This window comes from Rhinolophus sinicus, chromosome 15 (assembly GCF_057876585.1).
Source record: "Rhinolophus sinicus isolate RSI-liver-muscle chromosome 15, RSI-T2T, whole genome shotgun sequence".
NCBI lineage: Eukaryota > Metazoa > Chordata > Mammalia > Chiroptera > Rhinolophidae > Rhinolophus > Rhinolophus sinicus.
This window is the reverse complement of record NC_142515.1, coordinates 74292575-74315630: the sequence shown is the minus strand read 5'-3', so window position 1 is coordinate 74315630 and position 23056 is coordinate 74292575. Positions and strand designations below refer to the sequence as shown.

The window sequence follows — 23056 nt, the reverse complement described above, 5'->3', positions numbered from 1 at the left end:
GCCAGGGGAAGTAGGGGATACCAGTCACTTCAGGCTGACATCCTCTCCATAGGCCCAGGACACACTGGAGATGGGCAGCAGAAGTGGCTTCAAGCCCTGGCTCACTGTTTGACTTTGGGGGAGTGACTCCCTTTTCCCTGGCCTCACTTTTCCCCATCTGTCCAGTAGGGGAAAATAAAACCAAGCCCTTATAAGTAAATCATTGCTGTGTGTGTGCTTATGGAATAGGTCCCCTCATTAAACCCATTTCACAGATGAGTAAACTGAGGCACAGGGAGGTTTCATAATCCTCCCAAGGTGGGTCACAGGTTAGGGTGGGGTTCAGGGGGATATAAAGAGGGGTTCTCCTTCCTCTTACCTACTTCACCCCTATTCAACATTATCTCCTCGAACCCAGGACCAACCCTCAGAGCCTCCCAGCCCAGCTACCACCCCATGTGGAAAAACGCCCATCTGCATCCCTGCCCGTCGGGACCTCGTGGATAGTCCAGCCTCCTTGGCCTCCAGTCTTGGCTCACCGCTCCCCAGAGCCAAGGAACTCGTCCTGGTAGGGAGTAGGGGAGGCTTTGAAACTCAACTTTGTTCATCCTGGGGGCCTGGAAACAGATGGCACCCCATTTGACATGGAGCAATGAGAAATTAGCCAGGCTGTTGTGGTCCAGCATTCCCTTCTTGATTATTTGGCCTTCTTAAACCCCCCCTGTACCCAATTCAGGTAATATTTCCTCATTCCATTCACTGTGGTTGTACTTGAATAAATATTAAAAGGCAACTTTGTAAGTAAAATTTCTAAATACACATTAAAAGGCAACTCACTAACTTAGGGAGAAGCCAAATACTTATCTCTTGCAATAAATCCCCTGGAAATAAACATGGTGAAAATGTAGAATGGGCCACTTCCTAGGCAGATTCCAGCCCTGCAAGTGTTAAGACCTTTGGGAGGCATTGAAGACATATCAGCCACAACCTGAGATGCTATCCCCACGGAACAAGGATTAATATCAGAACAACTTTCTCCCGGCCTCTCCCAAGGTTTAATGCCAGGTGTAGGGACCACTTAAGAGCACTGCCCTGGGGAATTCAAAATTCAGCTCCATTTGTCTTTCCCTCTCCCCCAAATCTTCCCAGACCTCTGCTCTAAACCTACCCTGGGAGATTCCTGGCAGTTTCCAGGCCTTCCCTCCCAGCCAGTTGCTATGGCAACCACTGAGTTTGGGGTTCACTTTGCCTCTCACGTGCCCTCCTCCCAGCCGAGGAGACCGGAGAGAGGGAGGGACAGCTCTGTTCTAATGGAGAAGGCCTTCCTGTCTCCACGGTGTCCCTGTCCACTCCCTCGTGGATGTGTGAGTATAGCTGTCACAATATGTGTCACTGTGTGATGAAAAGGTAAGATGTAACCGACACAAAGCAAGGATGCGAAGTTTCTTGAAAGGTAAAGGAAGTGATGGCAGAAAGCTGAGATGACACAGCACGTGCCTATGTGGAGTCCAGTTTCCCCTGTCCTCCAGTGTCCCCCTGTGGGGACAGACAGCAGTAGGGCATACCCGTCTCCCCATTGGAAAAAGGAGTCCACCTGGGAGGACGCAGTGTGGTCTCCCCTGTCATCCCAGAGTTTCCTATTCCTTGTCCCCAAGGGATCTGATGGCCTCCAACTTTGTCTGTGACCTCCTTCTGTGTCCCCCACTCCCTGCAGGGTGTGCCCTTGCTGTGGGCCCATCTCACATCATCTTGTCTCCACCCGCATTCCTGACCGGGTACCCACACTACATGAATGTGCAGATGAATGTGCAGTTCTCACCATAGACATGCGAGTTGGTTCCCTTCATCGTGCATGTGTGTGCATGCGCCCAGGTTCCTACCCAGCTTTCCCATATGTGTAGACACATGTTTCCTGTGCCCAGAGGATCAGCCGTAGGTTCCATTCCCCTGGTGTGTCGTGTCTGAAATTGCAGAGGCGCACTGCTTCTGTGTGCAGCCACCTCCCATGGGCTCTGGCCCACCTCAGGTCTACCTGCTCCCTTCTCCCATCCATTTCTGACCAGGTCCTTGGGCTGCAAGGTGCCAGGTGCCTGGTGGTGCTCAGTCCTGTCCTTTCTCCCCAGAACGATCTTTCCACCAACACTCCTGCCTCCAAGTCCTGCGACTCCTCCCCGCCCCAGGATGTGTCCACCCCCGGGCCCAGCTCCGCCAGTCACCTCCGCCAGCTCGCTGCCAAACCAACGCCTTCCACGGACAGCATTGGTGAGCACCCACTGGGGCCTTCCAGAGCAGGTCTCTTCTTGGGGGGAGTTTCTAGAAAATGGTAATGGGGTGGGGGAGGCAGGGGGTTTGGATTCCATCCCTGGCATTGCCTTGTTTGTTTTCATGACTCTGAGCCAGATGCTGCCTAATTCTGGGCCTTGGTTTCCTCATTGTCTTGGCTTGATGGGTGGGGAAACTGAGGCCCAGAGAGGGGGAAGTGACTTCTCGGGGGCTTTAGTCTGGTATGCTGGAAAGACAAGTTTTAGAGTCTGACAGGATTGGATTTGAGGCCAGCCTTGGACACTTGCCAGCTGTGTGACCTTGGGCAAGTGACCCAACCTCTCTGAGCCTCAGGTTCCCCATTAGTAATACGGGGGTGACATTAGTAATACGGGGGTGACACAGTGCTCTTCTTTCCTGTCTAATGACTAGGCTCTGTGCTGGTTATGGGGTCTCAGAAAAAAATCAGCCCTGGAACTTCCCCTCCGGGAGCTCCCAAATGGTGGAGGAGAAGACACAGACCCCCAAACTCCCAGCCCTGTGTGATCACAACTGGCGTAGAGGGTGGGATCCAAGATGCGCAAGATTGGAGACTAGGGATAGAGTGGGGAAGCTCAAGGATGAGATGTTGCCAGACATTGTGTCTAGGTTTTGAGGGATGAGTAGGAGTTCAGAAACTGAAGAAAGAAAGGGAAAAGCATGTCAGCCAAAGGGAACATTTGTAAATGTCTGGAGATATGACAGGGTATGGTGAATGCTGAACCAGAGCATGGGAGCCCTGAACGATAGGCCAAGGCGCCGGAACCCTGCCCCCAAGGCAGTGGGAGGCAGGATCTTGGTCTGAGATGTCTGAGGACCCATTGTTGTCTCTTCTCATTTAGCCTTGAGGAGCCCTCTGACCCTGTCTAGTCCCTTCACCACGTCCTTCAGCCTGGGATCCCACAGTGCTCTTAATGGGGACCTCTCTGTGCCCAGCTCCTATGTCAGCCTTCACCTGTCCCCCCAGGTCAGCGGCTCTATGGTGTATGGACGCTCCCCCATGGTGAGTCCTCAGGGTGGGAAATGCCAGGAGGTGTCAGCAGGGCCCAAGAGCTGGGGGCTAGGAGGAGAAACCAGTTACACAAGGAGAAACAAAGGAATGAGGAAAGGGCGGGGAGTCCTGGCTTGGCAAGTGCAAGTGGGAAGATGATCTGTGGGTCTCAGGAGCCCCACAAGCTTAATACAAATCTGCACCTGTTACTGTGGAAAAAGCAACTGTGATTACGCTAAGTTAAGAGGAATAAAGTGCCCTAGCCATGGGAGGTGAGGGTCCCATTCAGCCTTCTGGCAGAAGCGGTACAGTTTTAGCCCTGATTTTTAATGGCCTACAACACTTCTGGCAGATTATAAAGGAAGGACTAGCTGAGGGAGAGGACTCGAAGTGATGTCCCATGAGGAGGAATTGAAGGAATGAGGCATGAGACTCCCTGAGCTGGGGCAGAGGGAGCACACGGGGTCTGCGTGGGCTCCAGAGGCTAGTATGGGATAGATGGCTGATAGAATGAGCTGTCCCAAAGTGGGTCAAGATGGAATAATTACTCCATAGAGAATTAAATGCCTGTCACTGGAGATACCCAAGCTTGAGGCTGGGTGGGCACTTAGAAGAGATGTCACAGAAAATGGGTCAGCAAATGTTTTCTGTAAGGGGCCAGATAGTATCTATTTTTGGCTTTACAGACCAGTTGGTCTTTGTCACAACTACTCAACTCTGCCTCTATAGCTCAAAAGCCACCATAAACAACATATAAATGAATGAGTGTGGTCATGTGCCAATAAAACTTTATTTACAAAAACAAGCAGGGAGCTGTAGTTTGCAGACTCCTGCTGAGCATTGGATGGAAGATTGTTCAGGATCCTTCCAATTCTGGGGCTTTAGGATTCCCTGGACAGAGACCTTGGGTTGGGGTTACCTCATATGAAAGCCTCTGTTCTCCCATCTGTAGTATGGGAGAGGAGAGGACCACCATGCTTTCTTGGGGAGGGGCTAATAAACATATCGGAGTCTCTTTGATAAACAGAGGGATATGACGGGGAGCATGGGACAGGGCAGGTGCAAGTGTGAGTCACCTGCCCTGTGACACCCCCTTTGGCATTTTGGCAGATGACATTTGAGTCTCATCCACATCTCCGCGGGTCGTCCATTTCTTCCTCCCTGCCCACCGTCTCTGGGGGAAAGCCGTGAGTACCGGCTGGGGCTTCCTGCCTTCTCTAAGGAGCTTACATGGTGGGATGGGGTTGAGGTTCCCTGCTGCCTTTCCAGAAAGTCTCTTCTATAAGATAATGGGAGCCCCCACCTACTGCAGGTCTACTAGATCCCTTCTCCCTTTTCCCTTCTCTTCTCTGGAGAGAGAGTTAGGTAACCAGCAAAGGTTAAAACAGTGGTTCTCAACAGGGATAGATTTTGCCCTCCCCAGAACATTTGGTGGTATCTGGTGATATATTTGGTTATCACAACCAAATGCTTCCAGCCTAGTGGGTGGGGGCCAGGGATGCTGCTCAGTACCCCACAGGGTCCAAGACGGCCCCCCACAGAGAATGTCCTGGCCCCAAGTGTCCACAGAACTATCTGCTATGAGGGGAACATTCTACACCGCTGTTGGCCAATCTGATTGCTATAAGCTACTTGTGGCTTTTGAGCACTTGGAATGTGGTCAGTGTGACTGAAGAACTGAAAATTTAAATTGAAAATTTAAATTTATTTAAATTTAACTGGCCACCTGTGGCTGGTGGCCACTGTTGGGCAGCATTGTCTGGAACTCTTTTTTTTTTTTTTTTGTCTGGAACTCTTAAGGCATCGTGATGGACAAGCATTTACCAAGTGCTTGTTGACCATGCAATAGGCCACTACCTGGGCCGACCCCTCCTATTTTGTACCACGCTGTCTCACATCCCCTTTGATCATGTGGTCCCCTTCCCTAAACACACAGGGGCACCAGACAGGGCGGAGGCACCTCGCCACCCTTGAGTGTGAGGGTGTGGAGGCGCCCCCATGCTTTCCGGGGCACCCCTCCCCATGCATCATGCCCACCTTCTGTCCAGGGCCTACTCTTTCCACGTGTCTGCCGATGGGCAGATGCAACCGGTGCCCTTCCCATCGGATGCGCTGGTGGGTGCGGGCATCCCGCGCCACGCACGGCAGCTGCACACGCTGGCGCATGGCGAGGTGGTCTGCGCTGTCACTATCAGTGGCTCCACACAGCACGTGTACACGGGCGGCAAGGGCTGCGTGAAGGTGTGGGACGTGGGCCAGCCCGGCGCCAAGTCACCTGTGGCCCAGCTTGACTGCCTGGTGAGGCGGGGCGGGGCCTGCACACGCACGGAGGCGGGTCTTGCAGGCCAACTGGGTAGGGTTTATAATCCAGCAGAGGCGGGGCTTATCAGACAATGGTGTGGAGTGTATAGGCCAACCAAGGGTGGGGCTTATAGGCCAAACAAGGGCAGGCTTATATGCCAATGGGGGAGGGTCTTATAGGCCAACCAGAGATGGGGCTTATAGGCCAAGGGGGTTGGAACTCACAGTCCAATGGGGCAGGACTTCCAGGCTAACCACGGGTGGGGGTGTGCTTATTTGATTGGGTTCCTAGAGGCAAGGCTTGGGGGCCAACCCCACATCTTTGTTTCTCTCCTCTCCCAGAACCGGGACAACTACATTCGTTCCTGCAAGCTACTGCCGGATGGCCGGAGTCTGATCGTGGGCGGTGAGGCCAGCACCTTGTCCATTTGGGACCTGGCAGCGCCCACCCCCCGCATCAAGGCTGAGCTGACCTCCTCGGCCCCTGCTTGCTACGCCCTGGCCGTCAGCCCCGACGCCAAGGTCTGCTTTTCCTGCTGCAGCGATGGCAACATCGTGGTCTGGGACCTGCAGAACCAGACCATGGTCAGGTAGGTGTTGGGTGCCCTGGGATCTTGGGCAAGCCCTTGCCTCTATCCCTTTTGTGCTGTGGGGGTGGAAGGAGTGGCCTTGGAGGATGCTGGAGCAGCACCAACTCCAGGATGGATGCCTGGGCCCTTCTCCCTCCAGGCAGTTCCAGGGCCACACGGATGGTGCCAGCTGTATTGACATTTCCGACTATGGCACTCGGCTCTGGACAGGGGGCCTGGACAACACCGTGCGCTGCTGGGACCTGCGGGAGGGCCGCCAGCTGCAGCAGCATGACTTCAGCTCCCAGGTGTCCCATGGGGTCCTGTGGGAGGGATTATAGAAGCTCCAGGAATCCTGCCTCCCTTCCTCTCCCCCTGAGGCACCCACTTACAGATGCTGGGTGGGACCAAATACCTGCTATCTGTGTCCATCTTTCTTGTCCTTCAGACATAGGCCTTTCCCTTTATTCTCCAAAGACAGACACAGGGAACCACAGCGGAGCTGATTCATATTATAAGCTGTGGGGCTGCTAAGACCCTCAGATCATCTTCCCTGATGCTCTTGCCAAGCCATGTCCCTATTCCTTTGCCTCTCCTGTGTAGCTGATTTCTCTACCCAGCCTTCAACCTTTGACCCTACTGAGCGCTCCTGACCAGCCCTTACCCCAGGACTCACTATGGGGAGCTGCTGACCTCAGAGGACAGGTAGAGGTTGAGATAGGAGGTCTCTGTTGAGGGCCCTGTGGGAATCCAGGCTGGAAGATGTGATGAAGGGGCTGGACAGAATCAGGGGCTTCTCAGGGCTAAACAAAGAGTCAAGGACAGGTTTTCAGATACCCTGGGCCGAGATTCTTTTTTCCCCCCCTTTTACCTCCCTTCTCCCCTCTCCGGTTCAAGCCGTTGTTTCTCAGTCTAGTTGTGTAGGACACAGCTCCCTGGCCCGTGCTGGTATTATGAGCTTTGCGCTCCTGGCCCCCCCGCCCCCTGCCCCCCGCCCCGGCTGAGGTCATCAGTCACCAGTCATTGATCAGTCGTTCACGGCAGCTCACGGCAGCTCTCGCCCGCTGCTGGCCACTCATGCTGGCTGCCGGCCACTCACACTGACCACCAACCACTCATGGCAGTGCACGGCAGCACACAGCAGCCCTTGGCAGTTCACGATGGTTTCTGGCCACTCACGCTGGCTGCCATCCACTCGCGCCAGCTGCCAGCCATTCACACAGGCCACTGGCCACTCATGGCGGCACACGGTTGCCCATGGCAGCTCACGCCAACCACCTGCTGCTCATGGCAACCCAGCTCCACGGAGAGCTGTTGTTCACCATCTTAGCTGTAGAGGGCGCAGCTCACTGGCCCATGTGGGAATAGATCCGCTGACCTCCGTGTTAGGAGCACCGCGCTCCAACTACCTGAGCCACCCAGCCCATCCCACCCTTGGTCCAGATTCTGTCTCCCACAGCTTTAGGGGCAGAGTGCAAGCTCCTTGGCCTGTTATTTAAGGCCTCCATGCTCTAGTCTCAAACATACCATGACCTGTGACACCTCTAGACCTGACCACCTATTATTCCCTCTGACTGACATGCCTTTCCCTTCCTTTCTCCAATTTGTAAACTCCTATTCATCTTTCAAAACCTATCCGATTTGCCCCCTTCCTTGAAGCCTGGTGGGGAGCTAGCTCCCAAACTCTTTCTGTTCTACCTTTTCTTTAGCTTGAAGGTTTCCTTGATAGGGAAATTGGGGTTGCAGGCGGATATAGTGGTCCATCCCTGCTCCTGAAACTTAGATGGGTTGCATACATATCAGGATTTCATGATGAGTGTCTCCCATCCCACTGGGTTCCTGGTCCAGGAACACTTCTGTATGGCCAGGAGAGAACATGTGAAACCTTGCAGTCTTCTCTGCTGTAAATTTATGGTTCTTTCCACACGTGTTATTTGTCAGCAAGACTTTGAGAGGTTTAGGATGGAACAGGGCTTTAGTCCTCTCTGTGCCTCGCTTGGGGTGGGCACAGAATGATGAGGCCATCAAGTCTTTTAAATGAAAGTAAAAAGAAGTGTCGGCACACAGGGAAAGTTCCAAGCTGGGAGTCAGAAGTCCTGGTCCTTCACGGACTTGCTTCATGACCTTGAGCAAGACGTGGCCTCAGCTTCTCTTCCACCATCTGTTCAAGGGGAGCGACTGTCCTCGCTGTTGTGTGTTCCGAGCAGATAATGGATGTGAAGCCCCGGGGTTCCGTGTAATGCTGATTAATATTAATGATTTGACATGCAGTTGCCTGCTGCTTCCAGGCCTTGGGCCAGCTGCCTCCCCACGTGGGGGCCTCAGTGGGAGAGGACTGGACCTCTTACCTCCCCCCAACTCCTCTTCTGGGCATCCCCCACAGTCACAAGGGGTTTTTGACCCCACCTTTTCCCTCTTCACCCCCAGATATTTTCCCTGGGCCATTGCCCCAACCAGGACTGGCTGGCCGTCGGCATGGAGAGCAGTAACGTCGAGATCTTGCACGTCCGCAAGCCAGAGAAATACCAGCTGCATCTTCATGAGAGCTGCGTGCTCTCCCTGAAATTTGCCTCCTGTGGTGTGTCTGCCCCGGGCTGGGGTGGGACTACAGGCCACTGGAGCAGGCTGCCAAAACACAAAACAAAAACCCCACACACAGGCAAAAAAACTCTGCCTCTTTAAATTTGAATCAGATAAACAATAAATAATGTGTTAGCGTAAGTATGTCCCAAGTAATGCATGGGACACACTTCTACTAAAAAACAACGAATTTGTTCATACAATATATCCCAAATATTGCATGGGATATACTGAAAAATGATTTTTGTAGTACAAGTATGTCCTAAGTATTTCATGAGATATACATATACAAAAAAAAAAAAAAAAAAACAAAGAAAGAAATAATTGGGACACATCTATACTAAAGACTGAAATGTAACTGGGCACCCTGTATTTTATCTGGCCAGCTCTCTCCTAGGGGCTCCCCTTCTTGAAGGCCCGATGGAGTCCCTGGGGCCTTGACTTCACCATCTGGAAAATGAAAGGAAAGATCCTCAGTTCCCTAAGGGGCCTCTTGTCCTCCAAATGAGGGTAGAGGTGCCCAAAAGGGAAAGGCCTGCAGCTCATAGCCCCAGGATTTCTTCAGACCCCTCCTCGAACTCTTCCTGCTCTCCTTCCCCAGGGCGCTGGTTTGTGAGCACCGGGAAGGACAACCTGCTCAATGCCTGGAGGACGCCATATGGCGCCAGCATTTTCCAGGTACTTGGTGGTCTGGAGCCCCCACCCTGGCAGGATGCCATGTGCCCAGGGACCGCAGGGTGCTGCACTGGTGGTGAAACAGGAGCCTTCCCCGGGGTCCTCCAAGCCTTTCACCTGTCAGTTGCTATTAAAGCAGGGTGGGCAAACGTCAGCCTGGGGGCCACATCTGGGCACAGCCTGTTTTGCTTTTAATTGTGGTAAAATACACATAACATTTGCCATCTTAACCATTTCTAAGCACACAGCTCAGTGGCATTAAGCACATTCACACTGTTGTGCAACCATCCCCACCATCATCTCCAAAACCTCCCATCTTCCCAAACTGAAACTCTGTCCCCATTAAACACTCCCTTCCCCTTCCCCAGCCCCTGACACCACCATCTGCTTCCTCTCTCTATGGATTTGACTCCTCTGGGGACCTCATATAAGTGGAATAACAGTGTTTGTCCCTCTGTGTCGGGCTTATCTCACTGAGCATCATGTCCTCTAGGTTCATCCACGTTGTAGCCGGTGTCAGAGTGTCCGTCCTTTTTAAAGCTGAGTAATACTACAGTGTGTGGATGGAGCACACTTTATCCATCATCTGTTGACCGACACTTGAGTTTCTTTCGGCAATTTTGAATCATGCTGCTGTGAATGTTCACATACAAGTTTTTGTGTGGACCTATTATCATTTCTTCAGGGCATATGCCTAGGAGTGGAATTGCTGATAACTGTTTAATCTTTTGAGGCACTGCCAGACTATTTTCCAAAGTTTTCATTCCCACCAGCACTTGTTATTGTCTTTTTTTAATTTTTTTTATTTTGTTATGTCTTTTTTATTATAGTCATCCAAGTGGGCGTGGAGGGGTTTTTACATTTTTGAAGGGTTATAAAAAAAATATGTGATGTTGATTTATTTGGCCTCTGGACTTAATGGCTAAATACTTATTTGGACTTTAGGCAAGACCTGAAAATTTGCTGTTGGGCCCTTTATAGGAAAGTTTGCTGAGCCCTGGTGTAAGCTTAGCCCTGTACTGTGCCGTGTGGCCTTTTGCCTGGTGCACACCCTCTCTGAGCTTCCTAGGAAAGGGCAGTTCTCCAGTTCCATCTCTCTTGGTGTCAAGATAAGGGAGGTCCCTCCCTTCTCAGAAGCATCACACCTGTCCAGAAAGGCTCCTTTCCAAAGGGCCTTTTTCTGTCTCACCCCCACCTTGACCATATGCTCATCCTTGGGGGCCAGCACTGGCCCCAGTCACCTTGTCTCTTCCCTCTGAACATCATACAGGTGGTCAGAAGCTTGCACCCGCCAGTGCCAGCGTGGGCCACACTTCACCTCTCCTTTTTCTCCTTCTCCCTTTGACAGTCTAAGGAGTCATCCTCTGTGCTGAGCTGTGACATCTCTGGGAATAATAAGTACATCGTGACAGGCTCGGGGGACAAGAAGGCCACTGTGTATGAGGTGGTTTACTGAGAGAACCCCCCCTTCTTGCAGCCCTACTCTGGGGGGAGGGGTGTTCAGGACAGAGATCCCAACACCCTCCTCTCCAGGTGTACCTGTGGGTACCAAATCTCATCTGCTTTTTGGTCGACCCCCTCATATCTTCCTCTGCCAGATGTGGGGCCAGCTGGGCAGGGGGACTTTGGGGAAATAAACATTATTTATCACAACTGCCTTTCTGTCTTGGGCTGGGGAACAGGGCACCATTTCTTTTCATGGGCAACTGTTATTGAGGGAAGGTCACTTTCTCGCTGTGTGACTGGGCGTAAATGGTTTTCCTTTTTCCTAATCTGGATAAATGAGGTCATTCATTCTGTATGAAATACTGTGGGATCTACCACGAGAAATGAGTGTTGTATTGGGCAGTGTGGCTATGCTATGTAACAAATAGCCCCCAGGTCTCGGTGATTGAACGTGATACATTTTTCCTGCAAGCCCAATAGGCACACAGGGGTTGACTCCAGGTAGATACTCAGGGATTCAGGATGGTGGAGGTTTCACGACCTCGATATGTAGCTTGATGGTCCAACATAGCAGGGAGACAAATCACACATGGCTTTTAAATCCCTGGCCCAAAAGTTTCACATCTTTTAGTGCCAGCCCTTTGGACAAAATCATCCTCAGATACTGCCCCCATACAAAGGATTGGGGATTATAGTAGAGCACATATGATGCCTGGCCCACTGTCACTGTCATGGCAAAAGTCTCAGTCCCATTGGAGGTGGCGGCTGAGAGCTAAGGGAGGAGAAACAGCTGCTGGGAAGGGTCATGAAGACGGATCAGCATGTGCAAAGTCTCAGAGGTCCTTAAGGAGCTTGGCCTGATGAAGAGCAGGAGGGCAGCAGGGGTTCCTCCTCAGCTACAATGGGAGAAAGGTCTCCAGATTAAGCACACAGAAAGCCCATGGAATTGGGAGCCAGAGTGGGATAGTGACAGTAGGGTGACATAACCACATCTGGTTTCTGGAAGCTCCCATGGGTTGCCATGAAGACCATGGGTTAGAAGGGCTGGAGGGCCCCAAGCAGAGAAGCTGCTGGGACCTTCTGGAGGGAGATGGCAGTCAGGACACCTGCTGGAAACAAGCCACACCCAGGTAAAGTTTCTGAAAGCACCTTATGGAGAAATAATTCTGGGGTTAAGGAAGCAACCCATTGATACCACTTGGGTCGCTTCTTATCCCTGGAGGAAAGGTGAGCAAATGGGAATCTCAGAGTCCTACTGAGGGTGGATCTGTCATGGCCTAAACAAACGGTGTTTTTGGAAGGACCGAGAACCCCATCCCTGGAATTGTGCAGGAAGTGGCTGGAAAACCTCTCTCCATGAGATGCGGAGAATTTAGCTCAGGATAGAAGGCGGACGTGCTCCACATCCATTCCCTCTCCCAACTGTTGGGGTCAGTGGCTTCGATCAGATTCTCAGAGAACATAGACTAAAAAGGCTCAGAGACTCACACTGGACAAAGTCCTTACCAATCTCCATGAGACAGCCACGGCACGATGGAGAACCAGATCACCTGTTTTTTTCCCTTGGTTGCTTTATTACATGTGACAAAGATCACCATCCCCTCCACCACTAGCCCCCTTCTTTGGGGGAAAAAGAGGAGGAGCCTGAGTTGGGATGACAGTGGTAAGCCCCTCAGTACGTGATCTGGTACACTGAGGCGTGGTCCCTGGACCCCGTGACGATCAGCTGGTTATTAGAGGACACATCACAGCACATGACTGAAGAGGTCTCGGGTACCTGGGAGGGTTGGGCAGCACAGCAAGGGGGGGCTCACTTGACCTTCCCCCTAAATCTGCCTGTCAGTTCAAATATGGTCCCTGTGGGGCCTCGGCACTGGGAGTCCTGGCCTCAGCAGCCCCCTAGCACTGCCTGCCCCACCCCCGCCCACCCTGGTACCTGGAACACCATGGACCCAGTGGGCATGCTGTAGATGCTGACCAGGTTGTCCATGCCAACGCTCACCCACCACTGGCCTGGAAGGAGGCAGAGGGCCACACCCCTGGGGATCAGGGAAACAGGGAGTCCCCACCTCCCTCATGCCCTGCGGGCAGCATCACTGAGGTTCCTGCTCATGAAGAGTGTGGGAGGGGGCTCAGGAAGGGTCAGAAAGGGTTGGGCCCAATTGACCTGAGGGGGGAGCCCTGTGGGAGGCTGAGGGCCACAGGGAGCTCCCCCACCTGGTACTGCTGCCCACTCACCGAAGGGGGAGAACTTGAGACCGAGGATGGTGCTGTCCTTACAGCCCACCATGTGCTTCTGGCCCCCATGGGTGGGCTGCAGCCACTGCTGGCCATTGGCTGTGCCCACCAGAACGCAGTCCTCCCGAGGGCTGGGGGACAGGCTTATTATCTGGGGAGGAGGTGGCAGGAAGGAATTTGGTCAAGGCCCAGCCTGGCCTGGGAGGTGGGAAGGAGCACAGGAACCCACCCTGGGAGCTGACCACCTGCCCATTTCCTGGTTGCGAGGCCCCAACAAGCAACTTTACATCTCTGGACCTCAATTTGCTTGTCTATAGAATGGGTTGGTCTTCTACTTTGTGGGATCACAGAGACTAAATGATAGACTATGAAAGCATCCAACGCTACTCCTCCCGGCAACACCAAGACATGGGATGCCAATACCCCACCCCAATCTTACCCTCAATGTCCACCTCCTTATCTAACCCGAAGCCCAGACACTACCTGGCTAAGCAGGCCCCATCCCAGCCCCCACACCTGAGACTCAAATTGGTATTCCTGAGGCTCCCCAGCCTTCCTCAGGTCCCAGCACCGCAGGCAGGCATCTAGACCCCCCATCCAGATGTTCTGGCCTTTGACAGCAATGCTCTTGGCTCCATTTGTGGGTCCTGGCAGGTCCCTGGCCGGGAGAGGCATCAGGAGAGGGTTGGGGCCGAGACTCTGAGCTTTGAGCCCCAGGACCACCACCCACCCAACCACACCTAGTTGACAGACAGGGAAGCTGAGGTAAACAAAAAGTACCAAGATGGGGCTTTGAGGAAACAGCCCAGCCAACATTTGAATCTGGGTCTTCAACTTCCTCAAACCTGAGTTCAAGCAGGCAAGAGGCTTTAACCTTGAACCACTGAGCACCAGCTCAGGGCACGAGGTTGGAAGGAACTCTCAGGGCCCCCCGCCCATTCCAGGGCCACACCTGACCACACGCTGGTTCCGCAGGTCCCAGATCCTGATGGTGCCATCAGTGAAGCCGGCGAAGGCCAGCTTGTCCTCCAGCTTGGCAGCCAGGGCCTGGCAGGTGAGAGCGGCACACGGCAGCTCATCTCGCACATGGAGCGAGGGCGCCGTCAGATCCCACACGCTCACCCCGACCAGGTTGTGGCCTCCCGTCAGCAGGGTGGTGCTGTCTGAGGACACCAGGCAGGTGCGCAGGTAGGCCCCGTGGGTCTGGGGTGGGTAGAGGTGTAGGTAAGCTTCCTCTCCTGCAGATAGCTCTTCCAGCTCGCCCAAGTCCTGCCTCTGGAGGCAGTTCCAGCCTCACCTGTACACGCAGGTGGCTCACAGGGAGCCTATCCTCCACCACCTGGCCGACCAGACACCACACCTTGACACCACCCCTGCCACAGGTGAACGCATGCCGCATGAAGCTGCTGACTGCTATGGACAGCACGGGCTCCCCATGTTTTAGTGTCCGCTTCTTCTCCATTCTGTATGGGGTGGCCAACTTCCTGGAATGCCAGGGCAAGAAATCCGGCCTCCAGGCATCTTTGAAGTCCTCAGGGTCCCAGCATCTTATAGGACGGGACACTTCGGGGTCACCAGCCTGCCTGTGAACCCCTCTGTTCAGCGAGGGCATCCATCAAGCCCTAGAGGGGCTTTGCTCTTTTTCAGATGTGGGGGTTTCCCCATTACACTATACTTCCTCTAATCTCCTATCCACACCCCTCCAAGTATTTTCCCTCTTCCATAACCGCCCTCCCCCCAGCCCGGCTTCTACCTAGAAAACTCATGCTCATCCTTCAAGGTCCTAACCATTAGGCCCCTTCCTCCAAGCTGTCTCTCTCTCTCACCTGGGCTCCCCCAGCCTCAAACCATAAGGTTAGGACTACCTACATCCAGCTCTGACCCAGCGCCCCTCCCTCCCCATTCCACGTGAGTTCTTTCCCCCAATTCCTTGAGCCTGGGGTGGGAGGGGCAGTGATGCTGGTGTGAAGATCACTGCCTACCCACATCCCTACTCAGACCCCTCATCTCCACTTATGAGGACAGCACCGTGACGGTGATGGGGGACACACCTACACCTCTGGTTCCCTCTACCTCCTGGGGACAGAGGTGGAGAGAGGAGGGGCAGTGCCTACACTTACACGGGCTTCAGAAAGTGACAGCCTCTCCTAGCAGGCACCTGTGGGTGGACCAATATCACAGCTAAGATGCTTTGGCTCCCTCTGCCCCAGCCCCTGCAGACTTTCGGGGTGGGGTGCCAACTCAGACTGGTCTCACCTGGGCCACACGAGAAAGCATCCCCCCTGCTGCCATGCCTGGCCTTGTGCTCCCTTCTTGGGAACCTGCTGGGGAGCTGTGGGGGGGTTCCAGAGGGCTGAGGACTGGGCAGAGATAAGAATAGATAAGCAGCAGAATGCTCTCCCCACCGCCACCCTCACTCCCGAGCAGGCCACCCCCCGCCCACTGAGATTACCCAAAGCATCTTTAGTACACGGTTCCACTCCAGAGGAGTGTGGTCCTGGCTCCTGGCTTTCCTGCCCATGAGAAATAGGGCAATCTGGTCAGACCAGAGAACCTGCTTAGGGTCTGTCTTAGAACCAAAAAACCTTAGGGAGGCCCAGGCAGTGAGGACAGGACTCGGGAAACTGCCCCTAGTCCCGTCTTCCCATCTGGGTGGAGTTGTAGACAGTCTTGGGGAACAGTCCTGAGTCCTTGGAGGGCATGCAAGAGCTGGAGGTGGTGGACCAGTCCCATGGGAACTTGCCAGGATAACCACCCAGCCCACTTACTTACCACACCTGGCACCTGTTCTGTCACTGCCAACAGGAGGGGAAGAAAGTGATAGAGACAGCAGAAAGACAGGTTCAACCTGTGCCGTCCTCCATGTGCTCTGGTCCCATGCCGCCCCCTTCCCACCCTCAGGAAGACTCACGCCTGTGACTCGGCTGGTCCACCTCATGGTAGGTCCCAGCAAAAATCTGCCAGAGTTGCTCAGTCAGAACATCCTGCCAAAACAGGGGCTCCGAGTCCCAGGACGGCTGTGGGTGTAGCTGGTGGACTGGGGTGTCGTCCCTTCTGGAGGGCTGCTGGAGGCAGGTGGATGACCTCATGGCCATGACGTCTTCAAAGTCCAGCGTCTGGAAACTGCAGGGCTGCGGGGGCTTGACCTCTGGGTGCCGGGAAGCCTTGGGGCTGCCTGGCCCCCACGAGTCCTGGTCAGCCTGTTCCCCAGGCGGGGGTTGGCTGCAGGTCTCCACCATCCGTAGGAAGTTTTCTGCCTGGAGGGGGAGCATCATTCCAGCTAAGGCTTTGTTATCGGACAGCCCTGGGCACAAACCCCCTCCTACAAGCAGGTTTCCCAGTGTGTAAAACAGGGATATACCACCCACCTTGAACGTTTGGGGTGGTTCGCAATACCCAGAGGCCAGCCTTGGCAGCGGGTGATAAAATCTAAACCTAGAAGCCAGTGGCCATTATAATATGGTAGAAAGTGGAGATCTGGGTGTGTCTCCCAGCTGCTTTTCTCAGGATGTTTGAAAACTAAAACCCAAACACCACACTTTTGTTTAAAATGGCTCCATAAAGCAAAACAATATGTACATACGTCCCTTTGTATGGGCCCGATATTTGAATCTTCTTAAACATTGGCAAGACACCAAGAAACTGATGGGTACCTCTTAGAGAGAAGGACCCACAGCAGGACAGTTAGGAGAGCCAGTGGGAGGGTTACCTACATTATTTTATATTTAAAACTGAGCGACATTCCAAAATTAAGTTCCAAGTTTCTACGGACACAGAAGGGACTGAATGATCTATCTCCAATTTTCCTTTTATACCCACCCACAGGCTACCCGTCTGCTCTTTCAGGGTGTGCTCTTCCCTACCACAAAGCCTGCTCCTTTCCTCTGTGGCACTGACCCGACAGGGGCACTGAGTGCATTTTTAACCTCTACTTCTACATGATTGTGCTGCTTCACACAGTAACCCCTGGCCACCAATGGCTATTTAAGCATAAAGTTAAGTACAATTAAAAATGACATTCTTCCAGTTCCAGCGGCCACATTTCAAGTGCTCAACAGCCCCATGGGGCCAGCAGCTGCCAAAGCGGACGGCACAGGCACCGAGAACCAAGGGCAGTGGTTCCTAGGACATGCCAGGCGTCCAGCTAAGGATACAGCAAACAAGGCTGGAACCTCCTGGCCAGTATTCCCAAGAATTCGCAGTGGGGAGATCCACCTTCTTGGCACGATAAGGAACTCAATGGGAATGGGCATGAAGTGCCGCTATATATAGTCCAGTGCCAGACTAAACATAGTGACAGGGAATTGCTCTAGCGCTGCCTAATGGGGTAGCAGTGAGTTTCACGTGGCCATCGAGTACCAGAAACGTGGCTGGTAACACTTGCTTAATGTCAACTTAAATAGCTGCATGTGTCCCACGGCTACTGTTTAGGATAGCATGGACTTGGTCTTTGGCTCTAGAGGCAGACGCATACTTCCCTCCATGGTAGATGCTTAGAAGCTCCCCAGAGTTGTCTGGCCCAGGGCAAACTCCAAAATCCTGGGAAAACGTTCTGACTCACAAAGAAAGATAATTGATAAAGAAATGCAGCATAAATGCCAAGGGTCATCAGTTCTGTTTAACAGGCACTACTGGCATTCCCATTTTGCAGATGAGAAAATGGAGGCCCAGAGAAGCAGTCAATTTCCAAAAGTCAGAGGAAACATGTGGCCAGGCAGTGTTTACCTGTTTACCTGCCTCCAGGCACAGCCTGGTCCCTCTCCTGCCTGTTGGGCAAACAGGATGATAGTGGGCAGGGCTGGGATGTGGGGACCCCCTCTGAGCCCTCAGCCTCTGGGCTGCTGCCTCCTGGGACAGTCAGTGATGGATTCCCCAGCTGGGCCTCCCAGCAGTGCTAGGCCCAGGGGAGCCTTCCCCAATTCACCCTGGCTCGTTAATGCGCAATTTACTGGCACTTTAATGCACTCAGCATGAAAAGTGCTGCTCCCTCCTGCCTGCTAGCTGGCCCTCCCTGGGGAGAGCTGTGTATAGGCAGGCAGGAGCAGGGGGGCTGCCTGCTGCTGTGGGTTGGGATTTTAAATGCACAGCAAGGAGGCTGGGAAAACAAGGAGGGGGAGGTGGTCTGTGTGGGACCACATGGCTCCAAGGCTGCTAGGGATCATCTCCTGGGTGGGGTTGGGGGAACCCTCCTGGGTCGAGCAGCAATAGAAGTAGCCCATCTTGGGGCCTCATTCCCCACATCATGATACTCAGCAAGAGCTGTCAGATTCCTCCCCAAAGCAGGACCAAAGTCTGATCGTTTCTCACCACTGAACTGCTCTAAGTGACCAGCATCCCACACCTGGACGGTCCTCAGTGGTCCCCAGGCTTCTGCTGACCCCCTACAGTCCATCCTCCCTGTAGCAGCCAGAGGGCGCCTGTGAGTACCTGAGTCAGGTCCGGTCCCTCGTTCCTCCTCTACCCACAGCCCTTCCTTGGCCCACAAGGCCCTGCATGACCAGCTCCCTCCCTCACGCTCACTCTGCTCCAGCTCACTTTGCTCACACACCAGGCATGGTCCTACCTCAGGGCCTTTGCATATGCTGTTTTCCAGACACCCTCATGGCTCCCCTACCTCCCCTCTTTTAGTTCTCTATTCAAATGTCACCTTTTTAGTGAGTCTTTCTTGATTACCCTGAATTACAACTCACTCCCATCCTGGTCGCCCACATTCCCTTGGGGCTGCTCTATTCCACCCTCACCTCGCCTGGCCTTCACCATCTGACACTTCTGTTTACCAAGCTCCTCTCATCCCAAAGGCAGGGGTTTGTGTTCTCCTTTGCTATTTCCCTGGCGCCTACAACAGCACTTGGCAAGGTGATGGATAAATATCTGTTGAATGAATAACTGTTCTGGTTGCTTCCTGCCCCCCCTACAGCTCTGTCTCTCCCTGTTCCCTGAGCTGCCCACCCCAGCTCCTGCTAAATCGCAGACATGGCCCTGGCCCTCTGCCAGTCACATCTGGCACAGGCAGCAAGGCCTGCCAGCTCCCAGGAGAAAGGGGCCAGGTGGCAGGAGGACAGGCAGGGGTGGAAGTCATGCTTCAGCTTGGGCAAGGCGCCCTGTGCAGGGAGCCAGGGCCCCCGGTGCAGACCTGCCCCTGGCTCGTGTGAGCCGGGCCCTTGAGAACTCTCAGACACATGGAAGATGGCAATCCGGGTGTGCCTGGCCCACAGAACAAGCCCGTCAAAGCGGAAGCCACTGACCTACAAAGAACCGAATGGCTCCAGCATCATCTGAGCCACGCAGGGTCCCAAGGAGAAGGCCGGAAGATGCACTCCCAAGATGTGGGGACATGCTGATATCCTGGGGGATTACAGGTCCTATCTCTCCTCTGCCCACAGCCCTTCAGGGTTCCCATCTCCACGGGGTCCTCCAGAAGCCCACAGGGCTCTCCTGCCCTCCCCTCCTCCTCCTCTACCCTGCCTTTCGAGGGGCAGCCATACCTGAGTTCCTGGTCACTCACTCACCTGTCTGTGATGTTCCTGTAGACCCTGCCGGACCTTCTGGAGCTGTGAAGTAACAACAGGGGTCACAGTGTCAATGGAAGTGGGCAAGGGTCTGTAATTTGAATGCTGTGCATGTTTCTCCCCAGCTGTGTGACATTGGGCAAGTCACTCTATTTCACCGGTCCCTACTCTCATTAACGGGATACCGCTTCATACACTCAGAGTGGGTGCTAATTAGAGAGACCCCTGGATTCCATTCTAGATGTGAATTGAAGGTCAAGGGCCTCCCCAGAGACCCCTCCCCCTTGCTCACTCAGCTCCCACATGGGCCTCCTCATTGTTCCTCCAACACACCTGCCCCAGGTCCTTTGTACATACCCTGCCCTCTGCCTGAATACCTTTCCCTGTTCTCTCTAGGGGTACCAGGAGCCCCTTCTCTTCTGCAAACATCACTTCCTCTGAGACCTTCCTGACTACCCTAGCTCAAAATCTTTACTCATTTTTCATTTCATCACTTTCCTTTTTTTTTAACAATGCTTACATTTTGTGAATCTTGTTTCTCAATTTATTTGTCTCTCTCCTCCCCTTAGAACTGCTCAGTCCAATGAGGTAGCCACTAGTCAAGTGTGACTATTCAAATTTAAATCAATTAAAAAACAAATGCTCAATTGCCACATGTGGCTAGCAGGTGTCTCATTGGACATTGTTGATATAGAACATTGGTAAAAGTTCTAGAAGATATCAGCACATTAGAGCATACATCCCTCAAGGGCAGGGGCTCTAGTCATGCTCTGTGAGCTGAAGAAACACCTTTAAATATGGAATTTCTAGTTTTCACAGCAAGGTTATTATAAAAAAACTTGGGAGAATTTGAGATCTTGCTCCTAGGCATATGTTGTCCGTTTGGCTCAAATAAACTCATAAAAATTCTCAAAAAAAAAGAAAGAAAAAGAAAAACTCACATGAAGATGGGGCTCAATGGGTTAACTCACTTGCCCAAAGTTAGCAAAACAGAGAAGACGGTGTCCCTGAAATCCTGCTCTTGGGGCCTAACAGAACCACCTTTCTAGGATGTTCTGGGAGGGGCTGCCTGGTTTGTGGCTCACCAAGTAGTAAATGCTCTCCATCTGTGCCGGCAACTGAGGGGGGAACCTGCAGGGGAAGAAAGACTGGCTGGAAGGGGAGGGATGCCTTCCTTCCCCAGAAAGAACCTCGCCCCCTGACAGGGTAAGAATGAAGGTCCCCTTCAAAGGAGCCACATTTAAGGCAGCCTCAAGATGAATATGATTTTAATGCAGCATTTAAAAAAATATAATTGAATGCAAGCAAATGCACGCTGAACAACAAAAAATCAAACATTTAAATATAAAGCCAGGGTCGGTATTACTGGTTTGGTTTTCCTTCTGTTTCAGGCTCCCCCTATTATTAGTCCAGTCATTTGGGTCAGGGGCTTCTGAGCCAGCGAGAGACCTGAAATCTTTCCCTCAGTGGAACTTTCCCTCAGGGGTCACAGCAGGACCCCTGTGAATCATCCTCACCTGGGGAACTGCTTCTTGAGCTGCTCCAGCATGCCCTGATAGGTCAAGGTTGGAAGGCTGGCCCCAGGATGAGCCTAGAAAAAGGTTCAAGGAGGGTGAGGTAGGACTCCTAAAACCTGAAGGTAATTTGCCTTCTCTCTTGCTACCTAAGTACCCACAGAGTATCTTCTATTTTGCATCTCGCCTTAAAAATATAAACTATTCCCTCTCTGGTCCTTTACGGAATCAATTTGCCTCCCCCCCCCCCTAAACTGTTAGAAATGGTCATATCTGGGAAGTAACGTCTGGAGGAGGGGGGAGTTTGCTTGTAATATATTAACAGATGATGTAGTCATGTTTTACACCTGAGTGTTAAGTAAGTTTAATTTAAAAAAGCAAGTGCCTTGGCACCAATCAGGTATGTTGGGTTAGCCTAGCCAGCCCCTCCCAAGTCCTTCCATCAGAAGCAGGAGAATTAGACAGAGCCCAGTCCCCAGGCTCTTCCCTGTCCCCACCCCAGGGGTTCATGCCCTCCTCACCGAAGTTCCTGGGGGCCTCACCATCCTTGGAGGTTGCCCCTGGGAGCTGAGATGGCCCCAAGAGCTCATCTCAGGCAGGAATCACAAGGAGTCTAAAAGCAACAAGGAGATGGCAGGTCCTGAGGGCAGCAGGCGAGGCAGTGGCAGGGACAAAGCAGCCCCGCCCCACCCCTGGGCCTTCTACACCATACACCATGATCTCCCCTCCAGGACCCAATCCTGGATCCCAAACCCCGACTGACCTCCAGCATCCCACTGCTTTCCCCACAGCCTATGTTCATTCATCAAACACTCTGGTGCCTGTGGAGGTGCTGACTAACAGTGGGGACCCCCAGGGCGAACAGTCAGGGCTGGGGGAGTCCAGAGAAGGATGCCAAAGCTCAACCTTAGTTTTGAGACCAATTTTCTAAAGCATGGGAGAACATCATTGGAAAAGGGTTTTGAAGGATGAGTAAGAGTTGTTGGCCAGGTGAATTAGGAGGAATTTCTCAGGCAGAAGAAGAGAGACCTCTTCATTACCACAATCACAATTGCGCCACCAAACTACATTCTTTGCTTGGCTCCTGCCCCTCCAGCCTCCTCCACCGCCCGGGGACCCTGGGGTCCTCCAGCTGACCTGGGGCCTACACACCTTCCGTAGAATAGAGGTCCAGAAGAAGCAAGGAGGTAGACGTGCGGGTGAGCCAAGTTCAGGCAGAAAGAGCCTCCCTTCACCTGGGGGCCATTTGACCAGTCGGGCCCCGCCCCGGCCCGCCCTGGTCCCTCCCCGGCCCGCCCCGGCCCCTCCTCACCGCCACCTGCACCGCAAAGTCAATCAATGAACAGGCAGCAGCTGCACGTGGGCTCAAGCTTCGGGGACGGCAGGCAGAGGCACTGGCCAATCGTGAAGCCGCTTGACCACGTGGGCCGTGACCATTGCCTCTGATTGGCTGACTCGCCCCAGCCGCCGGCCGGGCTGTCAATCAGAGCACAGGGCGCTGCTGCTTAACCCTTGCGGTCCCGCAGACAGGAAGGGCAGCTTGCAAGGCCGCAGGCAGTTTCGGGGGCTGGCGGGGTCGAGGATATTTATAAGGGCTTGGGGCTTGGGGTCACAGGGTGCAACCTGGGGAGGGGCCGAGCGGCGTGTAGTTGTACTGTTTGAAGAGAAGCTTGGTAATTTTTCTCCATGCTCCGGAGTGGTTTATGGCGTGGGATGGGAGGGTGGGGGTCTGGGACTTAGGGTGGAGATCTCTAGCACTCTCATTCTGATCCTTAGATATGGGCTAATAACATTTTATGATGTTAAATAACTTTCAATGAAATGGCTGCCCATGAGCCAAGCCCCAGGCTACACATTTTATCAAGGTGAATTTTCCTAACTCCCCTCCAAGCCCAGGGAGAGGATGTTAGCACCTAAAGCTTCTAGGTACTGAAAAGGCCTTGAGGCTGGTAC

The 23056-nt window shown here is 53.2% G+C and overlaps 2 protein-coding genes across 15 annotated transcripts in view; one reads left to right on the top strand and one right to left on the bottom strand.

The window, feature by feature from the left end:
* LOC109453929 (TLE family member 5) overlaps positions 1-11049 on the top strand; it is a 42375-nt gene extending 31326 nt beyond the window's left edge. For 4 of the 5 annotated variants that reach the window (XM_088792262.1, XM_074337546.2, XM_074337547.1 and 1 more), the window contains 10 exons: positions 398-547; positions 2103-2241; positions 3123-3283; positions 4382-4458; positions 5320-5569; positions 5915-6162; positions 6302-6449; positions 8569-8719; positions 9323-9399; positions 10745-11049. In XM_088792262.1, the coding sequence (XP_088648388.1) occupies positions 398-547; positions 2103-2241; positions 3123-3283; positions 4382-4458; positions 5320-5569; positions 5915-6162; positions 6302-6449; positions 8569-8719; positions 9323-9399; positions 10745-10852 (1509 nt within the window). In that variant the 3' untranslated portion in view covers positions 10853-11049. The remainder of the gene's footprint in view (positions 1-397; positions 548-2102; positions 2242-3122; positions 3284-4381; positions 4459-5319; positions 5570-5914; positions 6163-6301; positions 6450-8568; positions 8720-9322; positions 9400-10744) is intronic. The other variant, XM_074337549.1, reaches the window with a different exon arrangement.
* A 1344-nt stretch (positions 11050-12393) lies between these two features.
* On the bottom strand, positions 12394-22394 carry TLE6 (TLE family member 6, subcortical maternal complex member). Of its 10 annotated transcripts, none has more exons than XM_019743928.2 (16): positions 22256-22394; positions 21625-21716; positions 21107-21180; positions 20675-20720; positions 19590-19631; positions 15992-16337; positions 15853-15875; positions 15533-15593; positions 15337-15440; positions 15201-15238; positions 14378-14663; positions 14033-14283; positions 13597-13738; positions 13081-13231; positions 12779-12855; positions 12394-12619 (listed from the first exon to the last, which is right to left on the bottom strand). In XM_019743928.2, the coding sequence occupies exons 2-16, from the start codon at positions 21691-21693 to the stop codon at positions 12515-12517; spliced, it is 1815 nt and encodes a 604-aa protein (XP_019599487.2). In that variant the 5' UTR covers positions 21694-21716; positions 22256-22394; the 3' UTR covers positions 12394-12514. The 10 variants fall into 10 exon arrangements, 9 of the variants coding, with proteins under 9 accessions (XP_019599487.2, XP_019599488.2, XP_074193639.1 ...); XM_019743929.2 differs by having other exon boundaries at positions 14378-14627; XM_074337538.1 differs by having other exon boundaries at positions 14378-14564.
* Positions 22395-23056: the final 662 nt, after the last annotated feature.

Excerpts from the sequence above, each read along its gene's own strand:
- TLE6 (XM_019743928.2), bottom strand. The coding sequence starts at position 21,693 with ATGAGCTCTTGGGGCCATCTCAGCTCCCAGGGGCAACCTCCAAGGATG. Across the intron at positions 20,721-21,106 it reads CTCAAGAAGCAGTTCCCCAG|GTTCCCCCCTCAGTTGCCGG; the intron begins GTGAGGATGATT and ends CTTCCCCTGCAG. Across the intron at positions 12,856-13,080 it reads TCTCAAGTTCTCCCCCTTCG|GCCAGTGGTGGGTGAGCGTT; the intron begins GTGAGTGGGCAG and ends GCCTCCTTCCAG.